Source organism: Schistocerca serialis, chromosome 3 (genome assembly GCF_023864345.2).
Source record: "Schistocerca serialis cubense isolate TAMUIC-IGC-003099 chromosome 3, iqSchSeri2.2, whole genome shotgun sequence".
In the NCBI taxonomy this organism is placed as follows: Eukaryota; Metazoa; Arthropoda; class Insecta; order Orthoptera; family Acrididae; genus Schistocerca; species Schistocerca serialis.
The window spans coordinates 233,197,168-233,221,378 of NC_064640.1; the positions used below are offsets into that span (position 1 = coordinate 233,197,168).

The following is a 24,211-nucleotide window of genomic DNA, read 5'->3' on the forward strand; positions in this document are numbered from 1 at the left end:
TGTCTGGAATGTTTTTCTCATTTGTGGAATAAACATGAACCATTTGTTTGAAAAGTTAGTATTTCTGTTACCCTCTTTGTATGCATCTATGGATGCAAATCATGTAGAAGTTTCTTTCTATCTTTAGTTAATTGCAGTTTTATTTTTAAGAGCAATTTCTTTGTAAATGCACACCCCCACAGCTGAGCACTCAATGGGGCTGACAGTCATGAGGGTAACCTGTGTTTGATATCTTGTACTGTCAGAGATTTATCCTCAGTAGGGGGTGGGAAGAGGGTGCACTCAGCCTCACCAGGCCAACTGAGGAGCTGCCCAACTGATTAGTAGTGGTTACAAGGTCAAGAAATCCAACAGTGACCAGGAGGGTGCTGACCACATGCTTCTTCCTAACACATATGATGATGCCATTGGCAGAGGATTGTAGTAGTTGTTATATTTTCAACATAAGATAGTGAAATCTAATGGAGTATTCCAGTGACAGTTGAGCTTCATTAAAAGTACTTGTGCAAGTAGTCTGGCTTATATAACCTGGTTGACCTCAAATCCTATTGGTGTAACAATTAACTTTTGCTTTATTACATTCACATGTAGCAACCTCTTTCCCCCTGATGACAGTGCCACATCACAGGAAGGGATCTGTAAGACACTGAAGGTATTGACAGCTATCATAACCCCTCAACTACCACCAATAAATCATAAGGATTAGTCAAATCTGGATCCGAAGTACACATATCTTGCTTGCTACTGTCCCACATGTCATCAATAGAATTGAGACTAGTGATGTAGGGGCCAATTAAGCACATCACATCTGAGCAGTGTTCCTCAAACCAGTCTAACATAATATGGGAGTGATTGGGAGGTGCAGTGTTTCGATGGAGATATGAGTTGCTGTAAGTGAACAAAAGGACCTAGGTGATTGAACAACAGGTTCCTGTATCGTTCTTATGACACACTTATCAGGAGTTTCATTTACCTCATGCAAGGTTATACTATACTACATGGGAGTGTTGCTGAATGTTACCCTTCTGGCTAGCAGAATCCACCACTTCATGTGGTCTCTGAAGTCCTCTTACCATGTCAGCGTTGTTTACCAACTTACATTGATCCTTACTACTCCAGGTGACAGCTTCCATGCTTCAAGCATCTAATGGCAGCATTCTTGCACCAATGTTAATCTTTGTTCCAAATAACATGTGATGAGTGAAGGTACTACATACATGGGTTGTGGCTTTTGAAGCCCATAACAAAGAGACTGTGCTGGATGGTTTGGCTGCTTGTTGGTTATTGTTTTCCAGCACTGAATTAGTGAGAGATTGTGTGCACTATGATCTACCTATCTCTTGATAAAGGTATTATAGTTGACACTGAACCCTGTCTTTAACACATTGTTGCTCACAGCAGATCGTTCTAGGTGTGGCAGCTTTCCCTGAATCAAGGTAACCATAAACATCATTGGCATATGAAAGGTCCGGTACATGCATGGTGTTGGAGATTCTGTCATAGGCAACACCCATGCTCTGGAAATGGCCAAGTATTCTGATGCCACACCTTTTTCTGACCCTGCAGTCAGATGTCATTCCAATAACCATGACAGTCAAAATAATTTCATTTTCAGTGGTGACATGTAACTCATTCAGTTTTCCATGAGTGTAAATTACATGACAAAAGATAGGATGGATTTTTAAAGAAGTAGTAAGAGGTTTAACTGCTCTTAAAAAATAGGTACCTTCAATTTCAGGCGAATTTTGCCATCACTATTGAAACTACTTTAAACCTCAATTGTCTATGCCTTTCATTAAATGGATGGTATTTGTATTACCTGTTTTTATTGTTTATTTGGTACACTTCTATCAGGCAAAGATTTATGTAAAATCTGAACTCTTCTGTGAGATTTACGTCATTGTGAGTAAATAAAACATTTGGTAATACATAAACTACCACTAATACAAAAATAAAGCCCTGATAACATCACAGAGACAGACAGTAAATAAACTGATCAATAGGAAGAAATTAGGCAGTTCAAAACTGAAGATGCATCACAAATTACCATTATAAATTCAAACAAAATCTTTGATTCATGCTGTTAATGTGTTAGATCTCTGAAGAAGCATTACATAAATTCTGAATATCATTAATTTGCTATTTTCAGTTTTAAAACTTACGAGTAACATCATTAACAAATGTAGTTCAGCAAAAACCAACTTATTTTCTAGAATTATTGTTATGAGCCATGTCATCCACAATTTACATTTAAAATACAAATTTTAATCAATTGGCTTAAAAGTCTTTGGTAAGAGATGAACTGGAATAGAAAATACTCACCTGTGCTAACACTAGCCACAATCCCACTATCAGTTGCTAGCTCAAGACTTTGTGTGCCTGGGCGAGGATCATATGCGGTCGTGCTGTCAACATAGTCTGCACTAATATCATATGTCATTGCTTGTACTGGTGCTGGCGTATAGGTGTAGCTTGCTGCAGGTGTGTAGCTGCTCAGATCATTGTTATATGAGTAACTGGAAAAGAAATTTTTGACATAAGCAATATATTCTGTAGTAAAACTGTTTGTTAAAAAAAGGTAGGTACATCTGCTGACTGATTTAATGACACAAATTTTCCTATCAGTTAAGTAGATATAATTGCTCTTTTCCTCGATGGATCATTTTTTCATCCTATTGACAAAACAAAATCTCCCAGTAAAATATATATAAAGTACACTCTCTCAATCAATAAGGACAGCATTCATTAACACCTCTACCTTTCTTGTCAGTATCTTGAGTCTTATGTAGTGCACATCCTGTTATGACATTGCAGAAGGGTACTTGGTCAAAACTTGCAGGGTGCATCAAAGCTACAAAATGTATTCACAGTTCTCCTAAATTTACAAAGTAGATTTCCATAAGATGATCCAAAGAGGTCAGTTGTGAAATTACCTATGATTATCACCTATAATTCTTGCAGCATAGCACTTTTATTCAGTTTCTAAGTCAATCTTTATATGATAATGATTTCCATGGATCTGAAATGAGCATATCATTAGGTTGTAAAGTGTGCCAAGTATTTACCATGATTATCATACAAGAATGGTTATGAAGTACTAGGATATGTAAAGCCTCAGATACAATTTAACTAGACTCAAATTTTAATGTTAAAATATGCAAAATATTTGTACATTAAAAATAATAATTAAAAAAAAATCATCTAAGGAACAGAAAATTATTCAGAAATATTCTATTTAAGCTACTATCTAAACCTTAAGAAGTCAGAAACAACATATTTTATAAGTGCTGGAGGAGCATTGTACAGTTTTATTGTCCTATACAACATGCTGTTGGTCATCTGTTTAAATTTTGAAACTAGATTTAATAGTAAACACTGATGAGCCAAAACATTATGACCATCTGCTTCATAGCTTGTTTGTTCATCTTTGGAATGAAATACAACACTAATTCTGTGTATCAGGGATCTGACAGTTTGTTGGTATGTTTGTGGAGGTATGTGATATTAGTTGTCTATGCACGTTTCATGTAATTCATGTAAATAATGGGCCACTGATTTGTAAACACGGTGATGGTGTCTGGTAGCAACACAGATGGGTTCCATAGGATTTACATCAGGTGAGTTTGGTCACAGTGACGTCAATGTGAAATCACTATAATGCTCCCCCAACCACTATAGCATGGTTCTGGCTCTGAGACAAAGACAATTATACTGATGAAAAATGATATTACCAGTGGGGAAGACATCAAGCATGAAGGGATGTAGGTGGTTCCCAGCAGTCAGTGTCTCCTCGATTACAACCACAGATACAAGTGCAGGAGAATGTATCCCACTGCATAATACTGTTCCCACCAGCCTGAATCCCTAGCACACTGCATGTTTTAAGCCACCGTTCACCTTGATGACAGCATTTGTGGAGACTATCATTGACCTAGTGTAGCAAAAATGTGATTCACCTGATGAGCCAACATATTTCCATTGATCAATGGTTGAATCCCAATGGTCCTGTGCCCACTGCAATCATAATTGATTATGTAATTGGATCAACATATGAACACACAGGGGTGATCTGCTACAGAGCTCCACATTCAACAATGTACGATGAATGGTATGCTGCAACACACTTGTGCATGTACCAGCATTGTGCTCATTCAGTAGAGATGCCACAGGTCTCCATCTATCCTACTTCACAGAGCAGATGAACTTCTGATCCCCATGTTCTATGAAGAGTTGTGGACTTCCAACCATTCAGAGCCTAGTGGTAGTATCACTGTTCTTCTACTTCTCTCTGCAGATGCACACAACAGTAGCACATGAACATTTGACCACCTTCACCATTGTCAAGATTCTCATTCACAGGCTCTGTGTAATAATAATATACCCTTTGTCAGAGTCACTTACCTCAACAGATTTCCCCATTTATAGCCCATATCCTCTCTAGGGTGATCTGTCTACATCTGCTCCACTTACATACATTTGTTACTGCATCATGTGCTTAAAATGCCACCAGGCGGCATCCAGCATCACACTAGGCAGTGGTCATAATGTTTTGGCTTATCATTGTATTTGCAGAAAAATATTTCTACTCCTTGGAGAAAAAAAAATTACAAAAAGTATGCAACAACAGGTTTTATAGGATCTGGAAGAGTACTGGAAATATTTATGATATACTCTTGCACTATTTCCTGTTCTAGAAGCAATGAAATTACATTTTTCTATGTAAATTAAGTTTCAAGAACACAGTATGTGTTATGTATCTTCACTTGGTGATTATTTTTATTGTCAAAATACACAACAGCTATTCTGTATTATGTTACCAAGATGAGATTTTTGAATAGATCAGATAAGTTTCACAATAGTGTTCATTCATATACATGAAAACATACATAATTACTTTTTAATTGATCTCTGATAGTATGTCAGAAGTGAACAATTCTTTTATGTAGTCATCACTCTAGATACAAATAATTTTACATGAATATCATTATGAATGAGAAAATATGGGGGCGCAGAATGAGGTGAGAGATGTAGTTATGGCATACTACTTCCGTATGTTACACACAACTATTAATTATGATTTCTATTATTAACTAAATATGTAAGATAGTTTGAGACCCACTCTCAGGTTATTTGTGTACATTACCTCAACTGGATCTTTCAGAACTGAAAGACTGCCAAGGAAGGCAAAGTGTAAGTGCCTGCTTAGGTTGTGCATATTTCAGAACAGCTGCAAATCTACTAATGTTTAATGTTATCTATAGTTACTGTCATGAGTTAGTGTCATTACAGCACACATAATTCATGAGAAAATTGTTCTAAATGCAATAATGGAAGGGAAATTGTAATGGTGTGGACTGGAGGTCATTAAAGCAGATTGTCACTTCTAATAAGCAGTCAAATCTCGTAAATATAAGATTGAGATTAAAAAAGATCTAAATAATACAGAGACAACAGAAAGAGTTCTTTGAGAATAGCATTAAGAAACTTCACACTTGAGGCGCTATTGACCTCTTATAGATCAAGCAAATGCAAAAGAAAGATTTCCGTTCTGCAGACAGCACAAAATATGGACTATTGACAACACCATTGTCCAACAAGTCTACTTTTAAAATGTCTCCTGCTATAGGGGATGTTTACACATGCAAAATATCATAGGAAATTTATAATCCAGCTCTTTTCTCCCAATTGCAAAGCATGTAGAGGATCTGCAATGATTTGTATTGTCATGTTGTAGACTATGGTGTGTCTTACAGTCCATACTGGTGAACACTGATTTGGGGGGGAGAGGGGCTGGACTACTGCAAGATGCCCGTCTGGTGTTTATTATAAACATTTTGAAAATTGCGTGAATGTATAAAATGCAAGTTTAATTTATAAAGTTTCAATTTATGACAAAATATATCAACTTCTTTGTGAGAAAGCCACAAGAGAGGATAACACATAGGATTATTACAATTATCACTTTGTGTCCTCTCCCTTCATTGCCTTCTTCAACACCTTGTTGTTAAGTTGGCCATGAAGCACAATAAAAGCCTCTATTAAACTTACTCTGGGACCTGTCATGGCTTTCCAATTGGCCTGCAAAGTGGGGAACAATTCTTGGCCAGTGATCTTCCTCTATTATCTCTGATAGCTCAGATTCTGCATACTAGAAATGCTATAAAATCCCACCAATTACCAGACAGAGTCTATACACATCAATTCCCAGGAAGATTAACATTGTTTTAGACACAAAAGGTGGCTCCAGATCTCATTAGATGGATAATCATGTTAGTAAACCAAATTGATGTACAACATGATGTGGCCACTAGTCAGGAAGGGTTTTTTTAAAAAAAGAAAAAAAGAAAAAAAAAGAAAAAAAGAAAAAAGAAAAAAGAAAAAAAGAAAAAAGAAAAAAAGAAAAAAATAAAAAAGAAAAAAAGAAAAAAGAAAAAAAATAAAAAAGAAAAAAAGAAAAAAGTAAGAAGATTCTTGGAAAAGCATGGCAGGAGTAATAATGGACAAAGAGCTACCAAAGAAAGTGATCACTGCAGCAACAGTAAGAAAGGGAGAGTGTAGAATGAAGTGGCTTGCCTCACCTGCCATTGTAGGCAGACTGCAGCTGGTCGGAAGAGGAAGGCGTCTGCTGGTCAAAGACAGAGCTGTCTGGTGCCGTCTCCGTCTGCGCACGCAGCTGCGCGCGGTGGAAGCGCACCTCGTCCTCCACCTTCTCGCGCTGCTTCTTCGACATGCGCCCAAATTTCACCGCTGTGAACACACCACAACACATGTGTCAAATTTTCCTGCTTATTGTACTGCATGCTGAACCAAACAGGAAATAAGATTACAATTCATCTTGTATTGGACTGCATCGGGGGAGGGGAGGCAAACTACTGGTTTGTCTGTCCCTCCATCCTGGGAATGTCAAATCAGTAACATCCTTCTGAAAGGAAAGAGATGGACACTTAAAATAAACATCAGTAAAATAGCCTGGGATATAAAAAGTGGAAGAGAAGGATAAAATCAGGTCATGGAAGTACACACGCCAAAGACAAGTGAAGGCCCTCCAGGGTATTTCAAAAAGCAAGGGGGGCACACCTTTCGCATGTAACAGGCAGGCACCCGATCATTGTAAAAGAAAGGTGACACAGTTAAGTCAAACAGTCTCCTGTTGAGACTGGTATTATAATAAATGGAACGCTAATTGAGTTGGTCTGAGATAAGGCAAAAAAAAGCAAAAAATAAAAAAGCAACAGTGGCCCAGCACTCACCTGAAGTGACTTGCACAATCCACAAAAAATATGGATGAATGTGATGCTCACTACTCATAATTACTAATCCAGAGCCTTCATCTCAGTGTCACTTCATGGTCACCCTGTTGTGTCAACCATTTGTTTTTAACTAGTATCAGTGCAAGTGAATAGGAAACAGGTACATAAAATGGGGAAAAAAACATTGCCACTATGGGCCTGATGTCATCTGATAGTGTGTGTAGTGAAACATTATGAAATAGTGTGATAAGTGTGTATATAGTGTCTATATATCGTGTGTGGTGCTCGGTAGTGATAAATGAACAAATAGTGCAGCTCTAGATTGTTACATTATTGAATAATTTCTTTGAAAAACAGTATTGTGTACTAGGGATAAACCGAATGAGGTCATGCTGTTTGGAAGATGAAGGCTCCACTGTCCATCTGCCAACCTGATTTAGGTTTTGCATAGCAGACTACTTGTTTTTAAACTGTCATTCCATGACATGTCCAGTATCCTTGTAAAAGTGATCTACACATGAATTAAACTACTACTGTCACTTCATATTGGTGAATTTTCCTCTGAATTTTACAGAAAGCTCTCCACTTATTACAATGTTGAGCAGCGTCATATCTTCAAGAGCAGGTATTAGCTTTAATACATTTAAAGTTTAAAACATCAAATGTTATTAATTCCACTGCAGTGAACATGAGGACATGAAATTTAGTAAGAAGAAAGTGTCTTTCATATGGCTATAAGATGATATAAAGGGGGGATTCAAAGTCGGTCTGTGAACTTTCAAAGGTTGTCCAAGAAATGTTGGATGATTCGATATAAGGAATGGCCTCCAATGGCTCATCCCCAAATTATTATGCCCACCAAGAACCAAACAAAACATCTTTGAACATGTTTTCACCTACTTATTGTAAGATAACACAGTTCACAGTTTGCAGACCTATTTCTTTTCAAAATCATGAGGTGACAGTATATCCTGCATGACAGCTTAGGAACCACCTTAACGCACACTTTGGACAATGATGGACTGGTTGTTCAGGGGGTTTCTGGTTCCATGATCAGCTCAATCCTGTTGATGATGGGTATCTTTTGTGTCATGATAAGAGCTTAGTATACGACACTCCATGCAACACTTGCATGACCCTGGTTACTAAACTGAAATAATCAGTCTCTGAAACTGTGTGTGTGTGTGTGTTTTAAGACAATGATTTAAAAGTAGGTATTATGCAGGTTTTTAACAGGGTTGGAACTGTAACTTTTTATGTCTATGTACAAGTTGCCATGCATCTTCCAAAATATTAAAAATACTCCATACCCCTGAGTCTAGCCTACAGCCCCTTACAAACTATTGTATGTATGCCCCTGTTCTACGGTATGTCATTACACTATGTCACCAACCTGTGATAATTTGTCAATGCAGTTTACATCTACAATACGTGGTAATGCAATATTTGACCTGGGAAGTTTGGATGGAGAGTGAAGATCCCACAACATATAACTGAGAATATCTTAGAAAAGGTGATTCTCCATTGCCTTGCATTGTCCTGTGTAGATGGTGTCTAGCACATAAATTTTCAATGTAGATGACTGGTGAATGCATATCAGGAGAACTTAAGTCTATGTTGTCTTGGATGGAATAAGAAAGTATAGCTTTGAGGCGGCATCTTAGCATTCCCATACAAAGCATGGAGAGGCAAAGATAGTGACTTTTTAACTTCCATTGTAACACAATGGAAAAGTGCATACTAACACACATACTGATAATCAGGATTTATGCACCAGTATTCTTGCTAACTGAGCAGTTAAACAGCTGTTTTAAAGTCTGCATTCTGAGTTGTGAACTCATTATTTGTGTTCCGGTAATACTGTCAGTGCAATTGAGACACACAATGGTGAATGTCATAGTCAAAGTGCTTGTGAGCATAAAATATGCAGTGATCAAAAGAATGACTTAGTTGTCATGAACAGTATCTTGTGCATAAACTTGCCAATACCTATGCAGGAGTACAAGACACTGCATACTTACTGGCCAGCAAACAGGAAGAGCAGAGTACACTGTAATGAAGTCTAATCACCCATTTGTCATGTGTTTGGATCTGTAAGTGGAGTAGAATCCTTAACCAACTTCATCTTTGCACTTTATCTCCTAGTGGTGATACATTTTTCCTCCCTGCCCCTGTAGTTCTCTTCCAGTTGTCCTTCCAATTGGCTCTCCACCTAACACTGCACATAGCATACTGCATAACTTTTTAAGAGACTAAACATCCATTGTGTTTTTGTTTTTTATGTGGAACAGTTCCTCATTCACAATGACCTGTGGGCACTTTATACTTAATTTATCAAAATTGCTGAAGGAACTTATTAAGACACTGGACTCACATTTTGGAAAGACAGTGGACGAAATCCATGTTCAATCATCCATATTTAGGTTTTCCATTTCTCTAAATATCTGTAAAGGCAAATGCTGGAACAGCTCCTTAGAAAAAGACAAGGCTGATTTCCTTTCTCATCCTTTCCAATTTTGATTTTGTACTCTGTCTCCAATGACATTATCAACCGAATGTTTACCTAATTTTCCTCCTTTCCATATTCCCTGGAGCTATACTGAGTTCTCATTAAACCCCGTATCACCAAAACAGATTCGATCCAGGGCTGGCTCACCTCCCTGTGTGTCAGAAGTGCTGTTGCAGTCATTCAGTGTGGATAGTTTCATTCAGTGCATGCTGCAGACGTGTTTAGTGTTCCAACTTTAGTGTTTAGTGGACTATTTTATATGACTATATTTTATTCGTTTTTCTTTAGTCTCTTAGTGTATTGTGAATTAAGTTTGCAGTGAATGAATTTGTTGCCAAAAAGGCGCGCTTGGAAGTTCATTATACTGCAAGTCAACCTCCAACAATTATTGTGTCATCAATAGATAGGGGAAGATTATTTCAGAAGTCTTGGTTGATTAAGTAGATATGGCTAGGATATGAAGCATCTACCGAAAAAGTTTTTTGCAGAACCTGCAAAGAGGCAATGCTAAAAATCTATTACAGTTTTCTACAAGAAAAAAAAAAGGTGGATCTACTTCCATAGGGTTTATTAACTGGAAAAAGGCTTTGGAAAAATTCCGTCTTCATGAAAATACATGAATGCATAAAGAAGGTGTTCTGAAACAATTGTATCACTAACTGAAGTGTGGCTTCTCAATTGAATGAACAGTTAAATAGTGATACGAAGAAAGGCCATTTACCTCTTGAGACAATTTTTACTACCGTGCAATTTCTATGCCGACAAGGACTAGCAATTAGAGGCCACAAAGATGTAAACTCAAATTTTTTTCAATTGTTGGAACTCCAAAAGAATGACATTCCTGAGTTTGAAGACTGGTTATGGCATTCGGGGTATAAGTGGACGTCCCACAATATTCAATATTCAAAATGAGATCATTGATCTACTAGGAAAGTCTGTGTTGAGAAAGGTATTGGTTTCAATCAAGAAGACTGAACTTTTTCTATTATGGGTGACAAAATTCTTTGATTCATAAACAAGTGTCATTTTGTATTTGTACTGTTAATGATTCCTTAATCAGCAACAAAGACTTTATTGCCTTTACGAGACCCCCAACACTGAATTACAAACTCTGTTTAGTATTTTAAAAGACGTTTTTGCTCATCTTGATTTATCACTGCATAACTTAAGAGAACAGTTCTATGATGGTGCCTCGAATATGAGAGGGAAGTTCAAAGGACTGAAAAAGTTAGTTTTGGATATACAACCAAAAGCACGTTATGTTCACTGCACTGCTCACAGTTTAGACTTGGCAGTTGTAGACAGTCTCCGCCATCTTACGTCTATGAGGGATATTATGGCTTTAGCCAAGGACTTAATAAATACCGTAAGGGAACCCAACAAAAGATGGGAGTTTTCAGAAGCATACGCTGCAAGAGCGCCAAAGACCAAGCTGGTCTACGACCCCTTTGCCTGACTCAATGGACTATGCGAGCTTCTAGTATCTTGAGAATATTGAAAAACTTTGAAGAACTTCTAGAGTTTCTTGAAACATTTTCTGCAGAGGACAAAACAGAGGCAGGTTACAAATGTGCAAGCTACCTTGAGTCAATGTTACAGATCACGACTTATTTCTTTTTACGTCTTTATTGCCTTGCAATGAACCTGGTAGAGGATGTCAATGAAAAAATTCAGTGCCCTCATCCAAGTGTTGCTGATATGGAAAAATATATGAGGACTTTACTTGTATATTGAATGGAAGGCGTGATAGTTTTGAACACTTTTGACAATTGTGTTTAAAAGAAAGACCTTCACAAGTTGATGATCCTTCACTTCCTCAGAATCGCAGTATACCAAAGAAGTATGAAAGCAATAAAGGCAGCTCACTGCACACTTTCAAAACCCCAAAGGAATACTACAAATCTATTTACATTGAAGTTCGTGAAACGGTGCAATTTTGCATAACTGAGCGGTTTGCTTCAACTGAACACACACAGGTTATTGCAGTTCAACAAGAGTACTTGCTTTTAGTAAACAGAGGTGAAACAAATTTGGAAAAATCAACTAAGTTTTTCAAAAATGACCTAGACATTGAGAGACAGTCCTTACACTTGAATATGTTAGCCGATAACGCTAATAAAAACAACTGTTTTTAAAAAACATGTGTGATGTAAGAAAGTACATTACACAAGAGCCTGCAGTTGGAGAAATGTTATGTGAAGAAGTGAAGTGCATTGAGCTTCTTCAAGTAGTTCCAATCACGATAGCAACATCAGAACGGTCGCTTAGCGCCCTTAGACGTCTGAAGTCATATCTCCGATCAACAATGGCACAGAGGCGATTGAACAACTCGGCTATTCTTCATGCCCACCGAGATGTTTTGGATGAACTGGATATCCTACCAGTCATCAACGATTTCATATTCAGTAATCCAGTCAGACGGTCGACATTTGCAACTTCCTAAAGGCACACTAGCGCTAATAATGGCATTGAGAGCAATATTAAAAATTTTTATAAAATAGAGAATTAAATACATACATAATGTTAAATTTTCAATTTCGAAATATTAGTACTAGTTTAGTACTGTATTACTATAATAGTGTGTCAGTTATTTTCAAATACTTAAATATTTTTAGGGCGTAAGACCCAAATAAAACCCGCTATTTACAAACTTTTTGACTGAAAGTATTAGGCATACTGCATTAAAGCATTAACTTTGAGATATTAGTTTTGTTTAATGAACCCTGAGACTTATTCAAAGTCAGCTTAAATGAGCTATTTCACTTATTAATCAAAGTTCTATTACTGTGCGACAGCAATATTTGATGTATTATTCTTTTAATGATAGTGTAGGATTTATTTAAATATAATTTCAGTCTTTTCAGAGTTATATATTCACTGCTCTGTAATAGTCTGTAAGCATGATTACTACTGTAAATTAAATTAGCTTTTTACGAAAATATCATAAGTGTTCATGTTTTGTTTCTTTTTTCAAAGCCAAAAAATGTGTCAGGCTTGTCGAGTTTCCCGGAGTGTCGAGTTATCGAGAGTCCAGTTTTTGGGGTTCTAATGTTGATCATATGACTAAAATGCTTAAAAAACTTAAAACTCACTATTTTTCAACCAAAATTTAGAAAATTTCCCGGGGCAAGATCCCCAGTACGGGCTACCCCCCCCCCCCCCCCAACCACACCCCAATATTTTTTATAAGTCGGCGCCCCTGATGGTACCATACACACAGATATGGTGTTAAACTCTAAATTTACCTTTTTATTGGTTTGACTTGTGGATGGTCGGATGCACTACAAGTGACGCGTGGTGTGGGATGTCTATCAAAACTACGACTCTGAGACCTTGTACGAATATATTTGTGTAGGATGGCATATATTTTTCCTATTCTTACATTCCTAACTCAGTTATAAACATTAAAGTGCTTATTAGTCATCCATTTCTCGCCTTGTATTTAATATATCGTACCGCATTAAACCACAGACTGTCTGACATATTCATGTTTTACTTCAAATGGGAAGTTGTAAATGCACACTATTCCTAGCCCCAAATCATCATTGACAGTAACTTCACTCACGTTATAGGTAAAATGTGAGAAACTGACTGTTCCATTAGTTTTCGACGTTATTTGTACACCCGCCTCGCCATCAATTAATCACATCGGAGTCCAATTCCATCCCTTTGTTGCAGCCCTCGGTTAAAGTGCACTTATGGTGTCCATGGCTCTTGCATTGTCTTGGTGTTGGTAGTTCTTTGACGATGGTTGCAATCAGTAGAGTGATGGTTATAGTGGCCACTGAGATTCACTGACTATAATAATTTCTTTCAGCGCAAGATACGAATGGATAATATTTGTTTTTGATATAAAGACCGCCAGAGTAACTTTTACTGATCTGGTTGTTATGAATTTCAACATTGGTAACTGATTTTTGTATTTATTTCTCGAAAGAATAAAAACTAGATCTGTAGCGAAGCCCAAGGCCTAGGTTATGTTGGAATATGACTAGTTGCTTGTGAGTTAGGAAAGCCAACGAATCTCATCCTGAAAGTACGATTGTGGTAATAGATTCATGTGTAGCTTGGCCCGAGATATACGTTCCGATTTTGCCGAAAGTTCCGCCAGTGTGGCTACCTTCTAACCTGAACTGAATTAAATACAAGTTAACTTTATTTACGAACCATTTACATCAACATAACTACTCTGCAGTTCACACTTCGTGCATGGCAGAGGTCGCATCGAATCACTTTCGCTTCATTTCTCTACCGTTCCACTCTGTAATAGCGTGCGAAAATAACGAATACTTAAAATTTCCACGCGAGCTTTGTTTCATTTTATTGTAATAATCACTTCTCCCCACGTATATGGACGTCAACAGAATATTTTCTTATTCGGAGTAGAACGTTGGTGATTGACGTTTCGTGAAAAGATCTTGACGCAACGGAAAACGCTTTTGTTTTAATGATCGCCCTTATTCGGCGATTTTTATGAACGAGCATTCTGGCTGGCCACCGACAACCGCCTCACAATTCGTCGTATTAGGTTCCCTTCGTTAATCATGCGAGATGTTATCAACATCGGCACGCAACAGCAGCTGACCCCTGAAGTGTACCTCTCCAAACGATACGTCCACACACGATACCTTTTTATTTTCAATTTTGCGCATGCGCTTGCATTTCCAACAATGCATGCGCAATTTTGCATGCGTAATTTCCTCGAAATGTAGTCGTGCGTCAAAGGTCATTGTTTCCCGGAATTGTTGGGAATCTCTTGCACTGTTTAGCAGACGACAGGCAGCTGTGGCCCACGTGGGATTCGTTGTGTAGTGTGTTGAGGTTATACCTTAAGGCGATTTATGTGCAGTAATATCTGTTGACTTCAAAGAAAGCATGCTGAAATTTACAGATGGTTATAGACAAAGAGAGGTAAAGTGGAATGCCGCTTCTAAGATTATTTAAGCAAATAGTCGAGATTTGATGCCCTGAGCGCTAAGTATTAGAACAAAAGTCTCCGAGCATATCACTAAACAGAATAATGTAAGTCTCGAATTAGGAAAACAGAGAAACAGCAGTCCCCAAATGTATGAAAAGTCCATATGAAAACTGTGGACGAATTTTCATGTTATGGAGACCTAATAACACAACAACTGAGGAACTTTACATCGGGACAACAAAAATCTGGGATAGGTGGAGCTCCTCAACAAACAACTAGAAACTGAAATGAATGACACTGAATGCAAAAAGAGACAAAACTGGAAAACACAATCTCCGTTCTATTGGATGCTGATGCCTACGGCATTACGGTATTTGTCGAGTGAGTGTGTTAATCTATATACAGGGTGTTACAAAAAGGTACGGCCAAACTTTCAGGAAACATTCCTCACACACAAATAAAGAAAAGATGTTATGTGGACATGTGTCCGGAAACGCTTAATTTCCATGTTAGAGCTCATTTCAGTTTCGTCCACCTACGCTCAATGGAGGACGTTATCATGATTTCATACGGGATACTCTACCTGTGCTGCTAGAACATGTGCCTTTACAAGTACGACACAACATGTGGTTCATGCGCGATGGAGCTCCTGCACATTTCAGTCGAAGTGTTCGTACGCTTCTCAACAACAGATTCGGTGACCGATAGATTCGTAGAGGCGGACGAATTCCATGGCCTCCACGCTCTCCTGACCTCAACCCTCTTGACTTTCATTTATGGGGGCTCTTGTCTACGCAACCCCGGTACCAAATGTAGAGACACTTCGTGCTCGTATTGTGGACGGCTGTGATAGAATACGCAATTCTCCAGGGCTGCATCAGCGCATCAGGGATGCGACGGAGGGTGGATGCATGTATCCTCGCTAACGGAGGACATTTTGAACATACCCTGTAACAAAGTGTTTGAAGTCGCGCTGGTACGTTCTGTTGCTGTGTGTTTCCATTCCATGATTAATGTGACTTGAAGAGAAGTAATAAAATGAGCTCTAACATGGAAAGTAAGCGTTTCCGGACACATATCCACATAACATTTTCTTTCTTTGTGTGTGAGGAATGCTTCCTGAAAGTTTGGCCGTACCTTTTTGTAACACCCTGTATAATCTCCTTTGATTAAACTTGTGTAGGCAGTTAGACAGTTCATGGATCATTTGCACGATAAATTGTAACGATGTGGAACGAGTCATTTTACATTCACGTCGCAAATGAATGTGTAAACATGACCACATGCTGAAATTTATTAGTTTTTTATTATTTATTCTTATTTACATGTACACATACGTCAGTAAGTAATCCCTACCCACTACCTTTCACACGTTACAGCAACAGAAATTGTTCAACGGCATAGGAGTTGTCAAGGACACCTTTTTCAGTTTCATAAGGATAAGTTATCGAAAATTTTAGTTGCAGCATTGTCCACTCCTTTTGGTGCTAAAGACAGCCTTAATGTGGAGCAATGAATGTCATTTTTCCTTCTGGTATTGTAGATCATAGATCCTCTTGAACTGCAAAGGATTATTTGCAACATGCATCATGAGGGAATAAATATACTGTGAAGCAGTAGCCAGAACGTCCAATTCAAACAGATGTCTACATATGGTCGTGGGTGAGCACGAGATATTATACGTACAGCAGTTTTTGAGCTATGAAGACTGTCTTTCTTAAAGATGAGTTACTGGTAGCCCGTTATTCCATATGACATTATTAAACGATAAGATGCAAAATATGTCAACATACTGACTTGCCTCTCCCCAATATAGTCAATGATACTAAGTGCAAATGTACCTTAACTAAGTTGTTTTAGGAGTTCCAAAACGTACTTTTTCCAGTTTACATCCTCATCAGTATGGACACCTACTGTGACTCACACAATCAAATGCTTTCGAAAAGTCGCAGAATATCCCAAATGGCGCTATTTTATTATTTAAGGCTTGCATAATTTGGTGAGAACATGTCAATGGCATCTCAGTAAAGCAACTCTATTGAAACCCAAACTTCAGTTTACTGTGAATATTATTGTATTGTATTAGTGCACTGAAGGTGATGTATTCTAGAATATGTTAGTTATGCATTACATATTTCAGATATGACTGGGTTTAGCACATGGGATAAATCTTTAGTATGCTGTTAGAAACGCCATGAAAACCAGATGAGCTTTTATGTTTTAAGAGGATGTATAATTTTCTTAATGTAGAAGGAGGAAACAGTGATACATTCATATGACTGAATTTCATGAGAGCTACTTTTTTTTCAACATACTGGTGCGATTTTTTTCTTGAATTATTTGTCCCTACACTTTCCGCTATATTTAAGTAATGATTATTAAATATACTTGCTACCTGTGACTTATCATTTAAAGCCCTTCCATTCAGTTCAGTGATGTTATGCTGTTCTGTGACTGGTTGTTCTGTCTCGTTTACTACATTCCATATAGCCCTTAAGGGTTTTTAGAATACAAAGTACAAATGACATATTTAAAGTCAATTAACCTTTTCAGAGCGACTAAGAACCTCCTTTAAGTATCTCTGAGTGTCAGGAATAATCACTGAAATGCCTTGCTTTGGAACGTAAAACAAATGGCTCAAACTGGTGTATAAGTCGCCGGTTACTATCTAACGAAATGTTATTGCCGGCCTTATCACTGCAGTTTCCCAAGCAGGAAAATCTTAAATCTTTTTGCGATCTTCTGAAATACGCAAACAAAACGTCGCTGACACACTGTTTCTCGTACCTCTGTTATTTAGATACTGTTTTACCGATCGTTGCGTTTCATCACAATAAACGCAGCACTAACTGCTGTGCAAATAAATGGACGCATAGCAAGGTGCTCCAACAATTTGGCAACGTGTGGACATGACAACATCCGTATGTACGTGCGTTCTTTCTATTACGTTTTGCGAGTGTGTTTTTGTTCCAATGCATCAGCGATTAAGCATGAAGACATGAAGACTTGTGGACATGTCATTAGAACAGTGATTCCCAATCTGGGGCTAAGTACTGCATGAAGTGTAAGCTGTAGTTTTCGGAGTGGGGGTAAAAATAAAAGGGTTCAATTGTATTTCGGTTATGAAACTTGATTATTATTAAAAAATCATTACTATTAATAATGTTTCGTAAGACTATAAAACTGATTACACAAGTTACCAATAATTACATTTTTTCGAATACTGACATTAACGTGCGACAAATGAGGTGGGGGTTTCAGTTTGTGAAACAAATGCATGAAAAACATCTTCCCCAAATAATCCATCTCCTACACACGTGCACCAAGCATCTGCAAGAGTAAAACTAAGAGAGATACATCACACATGCTTAACTACCTCACGAAAATGCATTCTCCAAGTTGTACTAACAAGGGAACCCCCCCATCGCACCCCCCTCAGATTTAGTTATAAGTTGGCACAGTGGATAGGCCTTGAAAAACTGAACACAGATCAATCGAGAAAACAGGAAGAAGTTGTGTGGAACTATGAAAAAAATAAGCAAAATATACAAACGAAGTTGTCCATGCGCAAGATAAGCAACATCAAGGGGAATGTGAGTGCAGGAGAGCCGTGGTCCCGTGGTTAGCGCGAGCAGCTGCGGAACGAGAGGTCCTTGGTTCAAGTCTTCCCTCTAGTGAAAAGTTCCCTTTCTTTATTTCCGCAAAGTTATGATCTGTCTGTTCGTTCATTGACGTCTTTGTTCGCTGTAATAAGTTTAGTGCCTGTGTTTTGCGACCGCACCCCAAAACCGTGCAATTAGTAGACGAAAGGACGTGCCTCTCCAATGGGAACGGAAAACATTTGATCGCAAGGTCATAGGTCAACCGATTCCTCCACAGGAAAACACGTCTGATATATCCTATACGACACTGGTGACGGCATGTGCGTCACATGACAGGAATATGTTGTCGACCCACCTAACTTGTACACTTGGCGAATGGGTAAAAAGATTCTTCTACCTTGCCCGATTTATGTTTTCTTGTGGATGTGATAATCACTCCCAAAAAAGTGATGAAAACATAAGAGTTTGTCTCACAAACTACAACAAATGAATGCAACTGCCAGCCAGGAAGCCTCTTTAGCAGGAATACTCTCTCTTCCGCGCGCTGTAGTCGACTGATGTGTGTTTCGATGTTTGCTTAGGTGTAACGTCCCCATACTACGGCGCAGTTACCTCGCATCGGACGGACGTGGAGATAATTGTCTGAAATTAAAAAATTAAAATTTTCACATATCGGACGACTTGAACCAAGGACCTCTAACTCCCCAGCGTCTCACTCTAACCACGGGACTACGGCACTCCTCTGCCCATTCGGTCCTTGATCTTGCTTATGTTGCACATCGACTACTCCGTTTGTACATTTTGCTTATTTTTTTCATGGTTCTGCACAACTTCTTCCTATTTTATCGATTGGTCTGTGTTCAGTTTTTCAAGGCCTATCCACTGTGCCAACTTATAACTAAATCTGAGGGGGATGCGATGGGGAGGTTCCCTTGTAAGTTCGCGCAATAGACCATAAATTGCGTCATTATTTACTTACCAACAACAAAAGAAATAATTGACAGCATAACACAGCAGTAATTACATAATGTGTACTACACTGTCGCATGACCTACACTGTATTATTATTATTATTATTATTATTATTATTATTATTATTATTATTATTATTATTATTGCCAGTGATGAGGCACAAAGCACTGGTAGCCTCAAGTATTCCAATTTCTGCCACTTCAGAGGAAAGGAGTCCTGCAATTAAGCGATTTACGAATAGTAGGCCTAAACATTGTGCACGCAATTTATTTTGGTTGATTCTAAATGGGGGTGCAGCGTGTGGTTTAAACTAATGTCGCTAGGAGTGGTGCGGACAAAGAATGTTTTGTACCAAGTTTCTACAATCAGTGTGAATGGTAAGCGTTCTTTTCCGATAAAGAGTTGGAGGTATTTGAGGTAGCACTCATGGTGCACTGAGAATTGCTTCGTTATTCTATTAAGGAAAAAAAAAGGATTGTTCTAAATAAGCATTACCAATTGTCTCATGAGCTCATCGTTTAATAAAACCTCTACAAAATCTAAGAATCATTTGTCTTTCATCATTTTAATAATGCAAAGGAAATTTTTATTTTAACGATTTGATAGGCTTAAATGTTGATGTAGAGGAGGGGATACTAGCTAACATGGGGTTACACTCTGGATAATGGTCTCATAAAGCTAGGGAACCACTGCTTCAGAATAACCTCTCATCAACACTTTTGGTGTTTCGTGGCCTTATGTTCTACTTACGGTATTCACAAAGTCAGGTAAACAACGGAAATAAGCCAGCCTGAGCGACGAACACTGACAAAAACATCCGCTAGTGGCGATGGCTAGGACAGAACTGACCGTCTGAGCACGCCACCAAGCCCGATTCGAACTTTCATTATCATGTTCGCCGCGCGGTCTGAGGCGCTGCAGTCACGGAGTGTGCGGCTGGTCCCGGGGGAGGTTCGAGTCCTCCCTCGGGCATGGGTGTGTGTGTTTGTCCTTAGGATAAATTAGGTTAAGTAGTGTGTAAGCTTCGGGACTGATGACCTTAGCAGTTAAGTCCCATAAGATTTCACACACATTTGACCTTTTCTTTGTCACTGTTGTTTCCATCTTCGATTCCGTCAGGCCCCGGTAGCTGAGTGGTAGTGCCGGCACGGTAGCTCAGCGTGTTCGGTCAGAGGGTTTAGCTACCCTTTGTAATAAAAAAAACTGAGTAAACGCATCAACGAACAACCTGAACGAGTGTCATCGGACGTCCGCCACGAACAAATTCAACGAACAATATAGAACAAAATGAGACTAAAAAAAAAAAAAAGTGGTAGCCGGCACGGTAGCTCGGCGTGTAATAAAAAACTGAGTGAAGAAATCAACGATCAACTTGAAAGGATGTTTTGTGACGTCCGCCCAGACCAAACGCAACGAACATTACCGAACAAAATGCGGTCAGCGCGACAGGGTGTCAATCCTAAGGGCCCGTATTCGATTCCCGGCTGGGTCGGAGATTTTCTCCGCTCAGGGACTGGGTGTTTTGCTGTCCCAATCATCATCATTTTCATCCCCATCGACGTGAAAGTTGCCTGAGTGGCGTCAAATCGAAAGACTTGCACCCGGCGAACGGTCTATTATTTATTTATTTACCTATGATTCCCGTACGGTATCACCACACGGAGCGCTAATTGGGGAATGGGTCGGCGGGGGACCGTGGTTTACCCTGACACAAACTACACCTATCAATGGAATTAGATTCTCATAAATGAAATGAATGGGTCGACGGGATAAAATCAGTGGGGACGCAATGACGTGAAATTATGACAGTGAAAACAGTCCATAAGTGCTGGACATCCGATGTAATGACTGTGTCATGACAGATGAAAATTTGTACCAGACCAGGGTTGTCCCGACGTATTCATTACGCTGCAGGTACACCATTTCTGAACTATTTTCGCTGATATTTCATGCCACTGCATCTTCATCCATTTAATCCCCATCAACCATTCAATTCATTACAACATATCTCATTCAGCTGACGCATATCCCTTGTGGCTGAGAAAGTCACTGGTATCGTCTCGCAACCCGTGTATGAACCTCTGGTAGCAGTGACAATGAACGCTTGAGACAGACCCGGCGGTGTGTTGAGATGGTGTAATCGTCAAGGCAACTGCTCGCGAAAAGCAGGAAATCCGTCTTCGATTCCCGGTCTGTCACAAACTTTCATTAGTGACGCCCCACTACATTTCTTATGGCTTACGATGGCAGAAGAGTCCCTTTCGACTGCACTGAGTAAGTGTGTGAAACGGCCACGACACTCGGTACTCACAAGATAAGAGGCAATCAGCACAATAATTCTATAACGGTTGCGGCAGTCTTTCGTCTCGTGGAGGTCGGAACTTAAACTCCCTGGCAGGGGGCAGACAGAGTTAACGCGCTTGTTGCGGTTTAGGGCCCCTATTCCACTAGTGTGACATTCAAATCTTCGTCTCACCATTGGTACTTAGGTTTCCTGATGAGCTTCTTTTAGCTAGACACGGGCCGATTCCTTCTCCAAATTGTTCCATGCTCTGTCTCTAACGACATACTGTATTCTACATTAAATGTACGTTGTCCAAGACGCAACGCACACTAGCGACTGCGACGGGTCGCTACGTGACGTCAGAAGTTGCCTGCTGGCGCATGCGCAGCTCGGGTTTGAGATGCGACGCGCGACTGTTGCGGCAGCTGCCGCAGCACTGCACCAGTGAGCAGTGTTGCGACGGAAGTCGGACGACACAAAGACGTACGGCTGCCAGAAAGATGTCGAGACAGTCAAGGAAAACTGAAATGAGCCACTCACAGGATGTGATGCTCTGTGAGCTGGTCTTGCAACATCCTTGCCTTTACGATTTGAAGAATCCTAAATATAGGGACACTGTTCAGAGACAGAATTTGGGAAGAAATTGGTGCACAGTTGAAACTGGCAGGTGAGTGAAATATATATTATTCTCCCATCAATGCAAATGTTTCAGTCCTGTTATGAAAATCAGTATAATCCATGCAGATGTAGAATTAGAATGATAAAAATGAACTTGCAGGTCAATTTTCGCATTACTCTTTTTTGTGACGATAAAAATTGAAAACGGCAAGTACATTATAAAATGAACAATCTAAAGTACAACGAGAAAGTTACATTTTGCAATACCTTTACTTTGAAAGTAAACGGTAGATTGGTGTCTTGATATTAAACTAATTTGAACGTTTTTTCGGTCTGTTGAAAAACGTAAATTTTTGACATTTGTTGGTTTTGTTAGGACGTCTACTTCTACTTGGGTATCCTCGGCCAGATTCAGAAGAAAATACTAGAGGTGAGTAATTTATCCTCTTCCCAAGAATGAGAAGAAAATATATTGAAGGCAGCATGTCTTTACTTTTAAGAAACCTACATTTCGTGGCATTTTAAATGAAATTGTCAAGAGCATATGGAGAAATATTAGTAACTCATACCGGAGAAATATATGACATAAAATGGTTTCATTAGGTCCAAATGTGTCAGCGAAACAAAACAAATGCATTCTCTATCGTGCGGTGACCACATGATTCACGTTGCGCGTCGACAGAACTGGCGGCTAGTCGCGACGCTCCCGGAGATATATGAGCCCAAATCTCGGAAACGGAGATCGATATCATTCTGATCTCAACTTTAAAAATAATTTCGATATGTTAGCTTCTTTTCATCGGCAACAATGTATGACCTAACGTGAACCATACGCAAAGTAGCCAACGACCATATTTTTCACTGTACACAATTCAAATTTTATGCAGTAGGTTACTTGTAAATTAAGTATCGGAATAACTGTGACGAATATCGGAAAAATTGACACCTCATTATCAAGCTGTGATGTGAAACTGTAAGATACGCAAACATCAATTTTTTGTGCCTTTTACTTTCCTCACAATCGATAGAGAAGTAATATACAGCGAAAAAAACACGCAAAACCGGAAGATATACTTTTCAATTTTTTAAAGTAAAAGGAGAATCTGTATCGAAAAACTAACTCTGGGAGCCGATGTAACTTTGTTCCATTAACATACAGTATTTTTTACAGCAAGATAATCGGAATTCTTATTTTTCTTATGTATTTGAATCCGCCGCCGCCGACCAGAGTTTGGGAAACAGCGACGACTCCTGTCGTGTTCGGTTCTGGCGCTGCAGTCCGGAACCGCGGGACTGCTACGGTCGCAGGTTCGAATCCTGCCTCGGGCATGGGTGTGTGTGATGTCCTTAGGTTAGTTAGGTTTAAGTAGTTCTAAGTTCTAGGGGACTTATGACCTAAGATGTTGAGTCCCATAATGCTCAGAGCCATTTGAACCTGGCGTGTTGCGGCCTTGTCGCCGTCTGCCAGGGTGGGAAAAGAGGAGGGGGCAGGTCGCAGTCGCAGCCAACTGTCGCGTCTTGCACAACGTAGCTTACCCAATGTACCGACTGATCCAAAAACTTCAGTTACTACACTCTTAAGGGGAGGTTTACTATCTTTTGGTTAAAAAAATGGTTTCTTTAAAATTGCATTTTTTCCGAATACGGAACGGAAATGTTTGTTATTCGCGGTTGAACAAAAAAATGCACCTACCTGGAATCGGCCTTTTTCACGCACCAGTTTTTTTCTTTCGGAGGACGATTTATTGTACCAGTGCTTGGGAGTAAACACACAAAATTCAAATGAAAGTTTGATCGCGTGTGTTTTGGAGTTAGCCCCCAAGCACTTGCATTCTGGTGCGAAGACTGTGGAGATTGCGACTTTCCTGGCAGTGAGAAGCTTCAGCGAAGGGTATTCAGCAATTCGGAAGACCATGACAACGATGGACGTCACCCTGGGACTCTATTCGATGCAGTTTGCCAAGCATTCGGACGACCACCGGATTCAAGCGGCCGAAAACCGCTTGTCACCGGCCGTACGAGCGGCTCTGGGAGCAACGCAGGACGGCCCAGATCGAG

General features: G+C 39.3%; 1 protein-coding gene across 1 annotated transcript in view; it reads right to left on the bottom strand.

Annotated features, from left to right (window-relative positions):
• LOC126469982 (probable nuclear hormone receptor HR3) overlaps positions 1 to 24,211 on the bottom strand; it is a 444,061-nt gene that overhangs the window by 48,610 nt on the left and 371,240 nt on the right. The window contains exons 3-4 of the mRNA XM_050097426.1: positions 6,579 to 6,747; positions 2,323 to 2,516 (exon numbers count right to left, since the gene is read on the bottom strand). Coding sequence (XP_049953383.1) covers positions 2,323 to 2,516; positions 6,579 to 6,747 — 363 coding nt within the window. The remainder of the gene's footprint in view (positions 1 to 2,322; positions 2,517 to 6,578; positions 6,748 to 24,211) is intronic.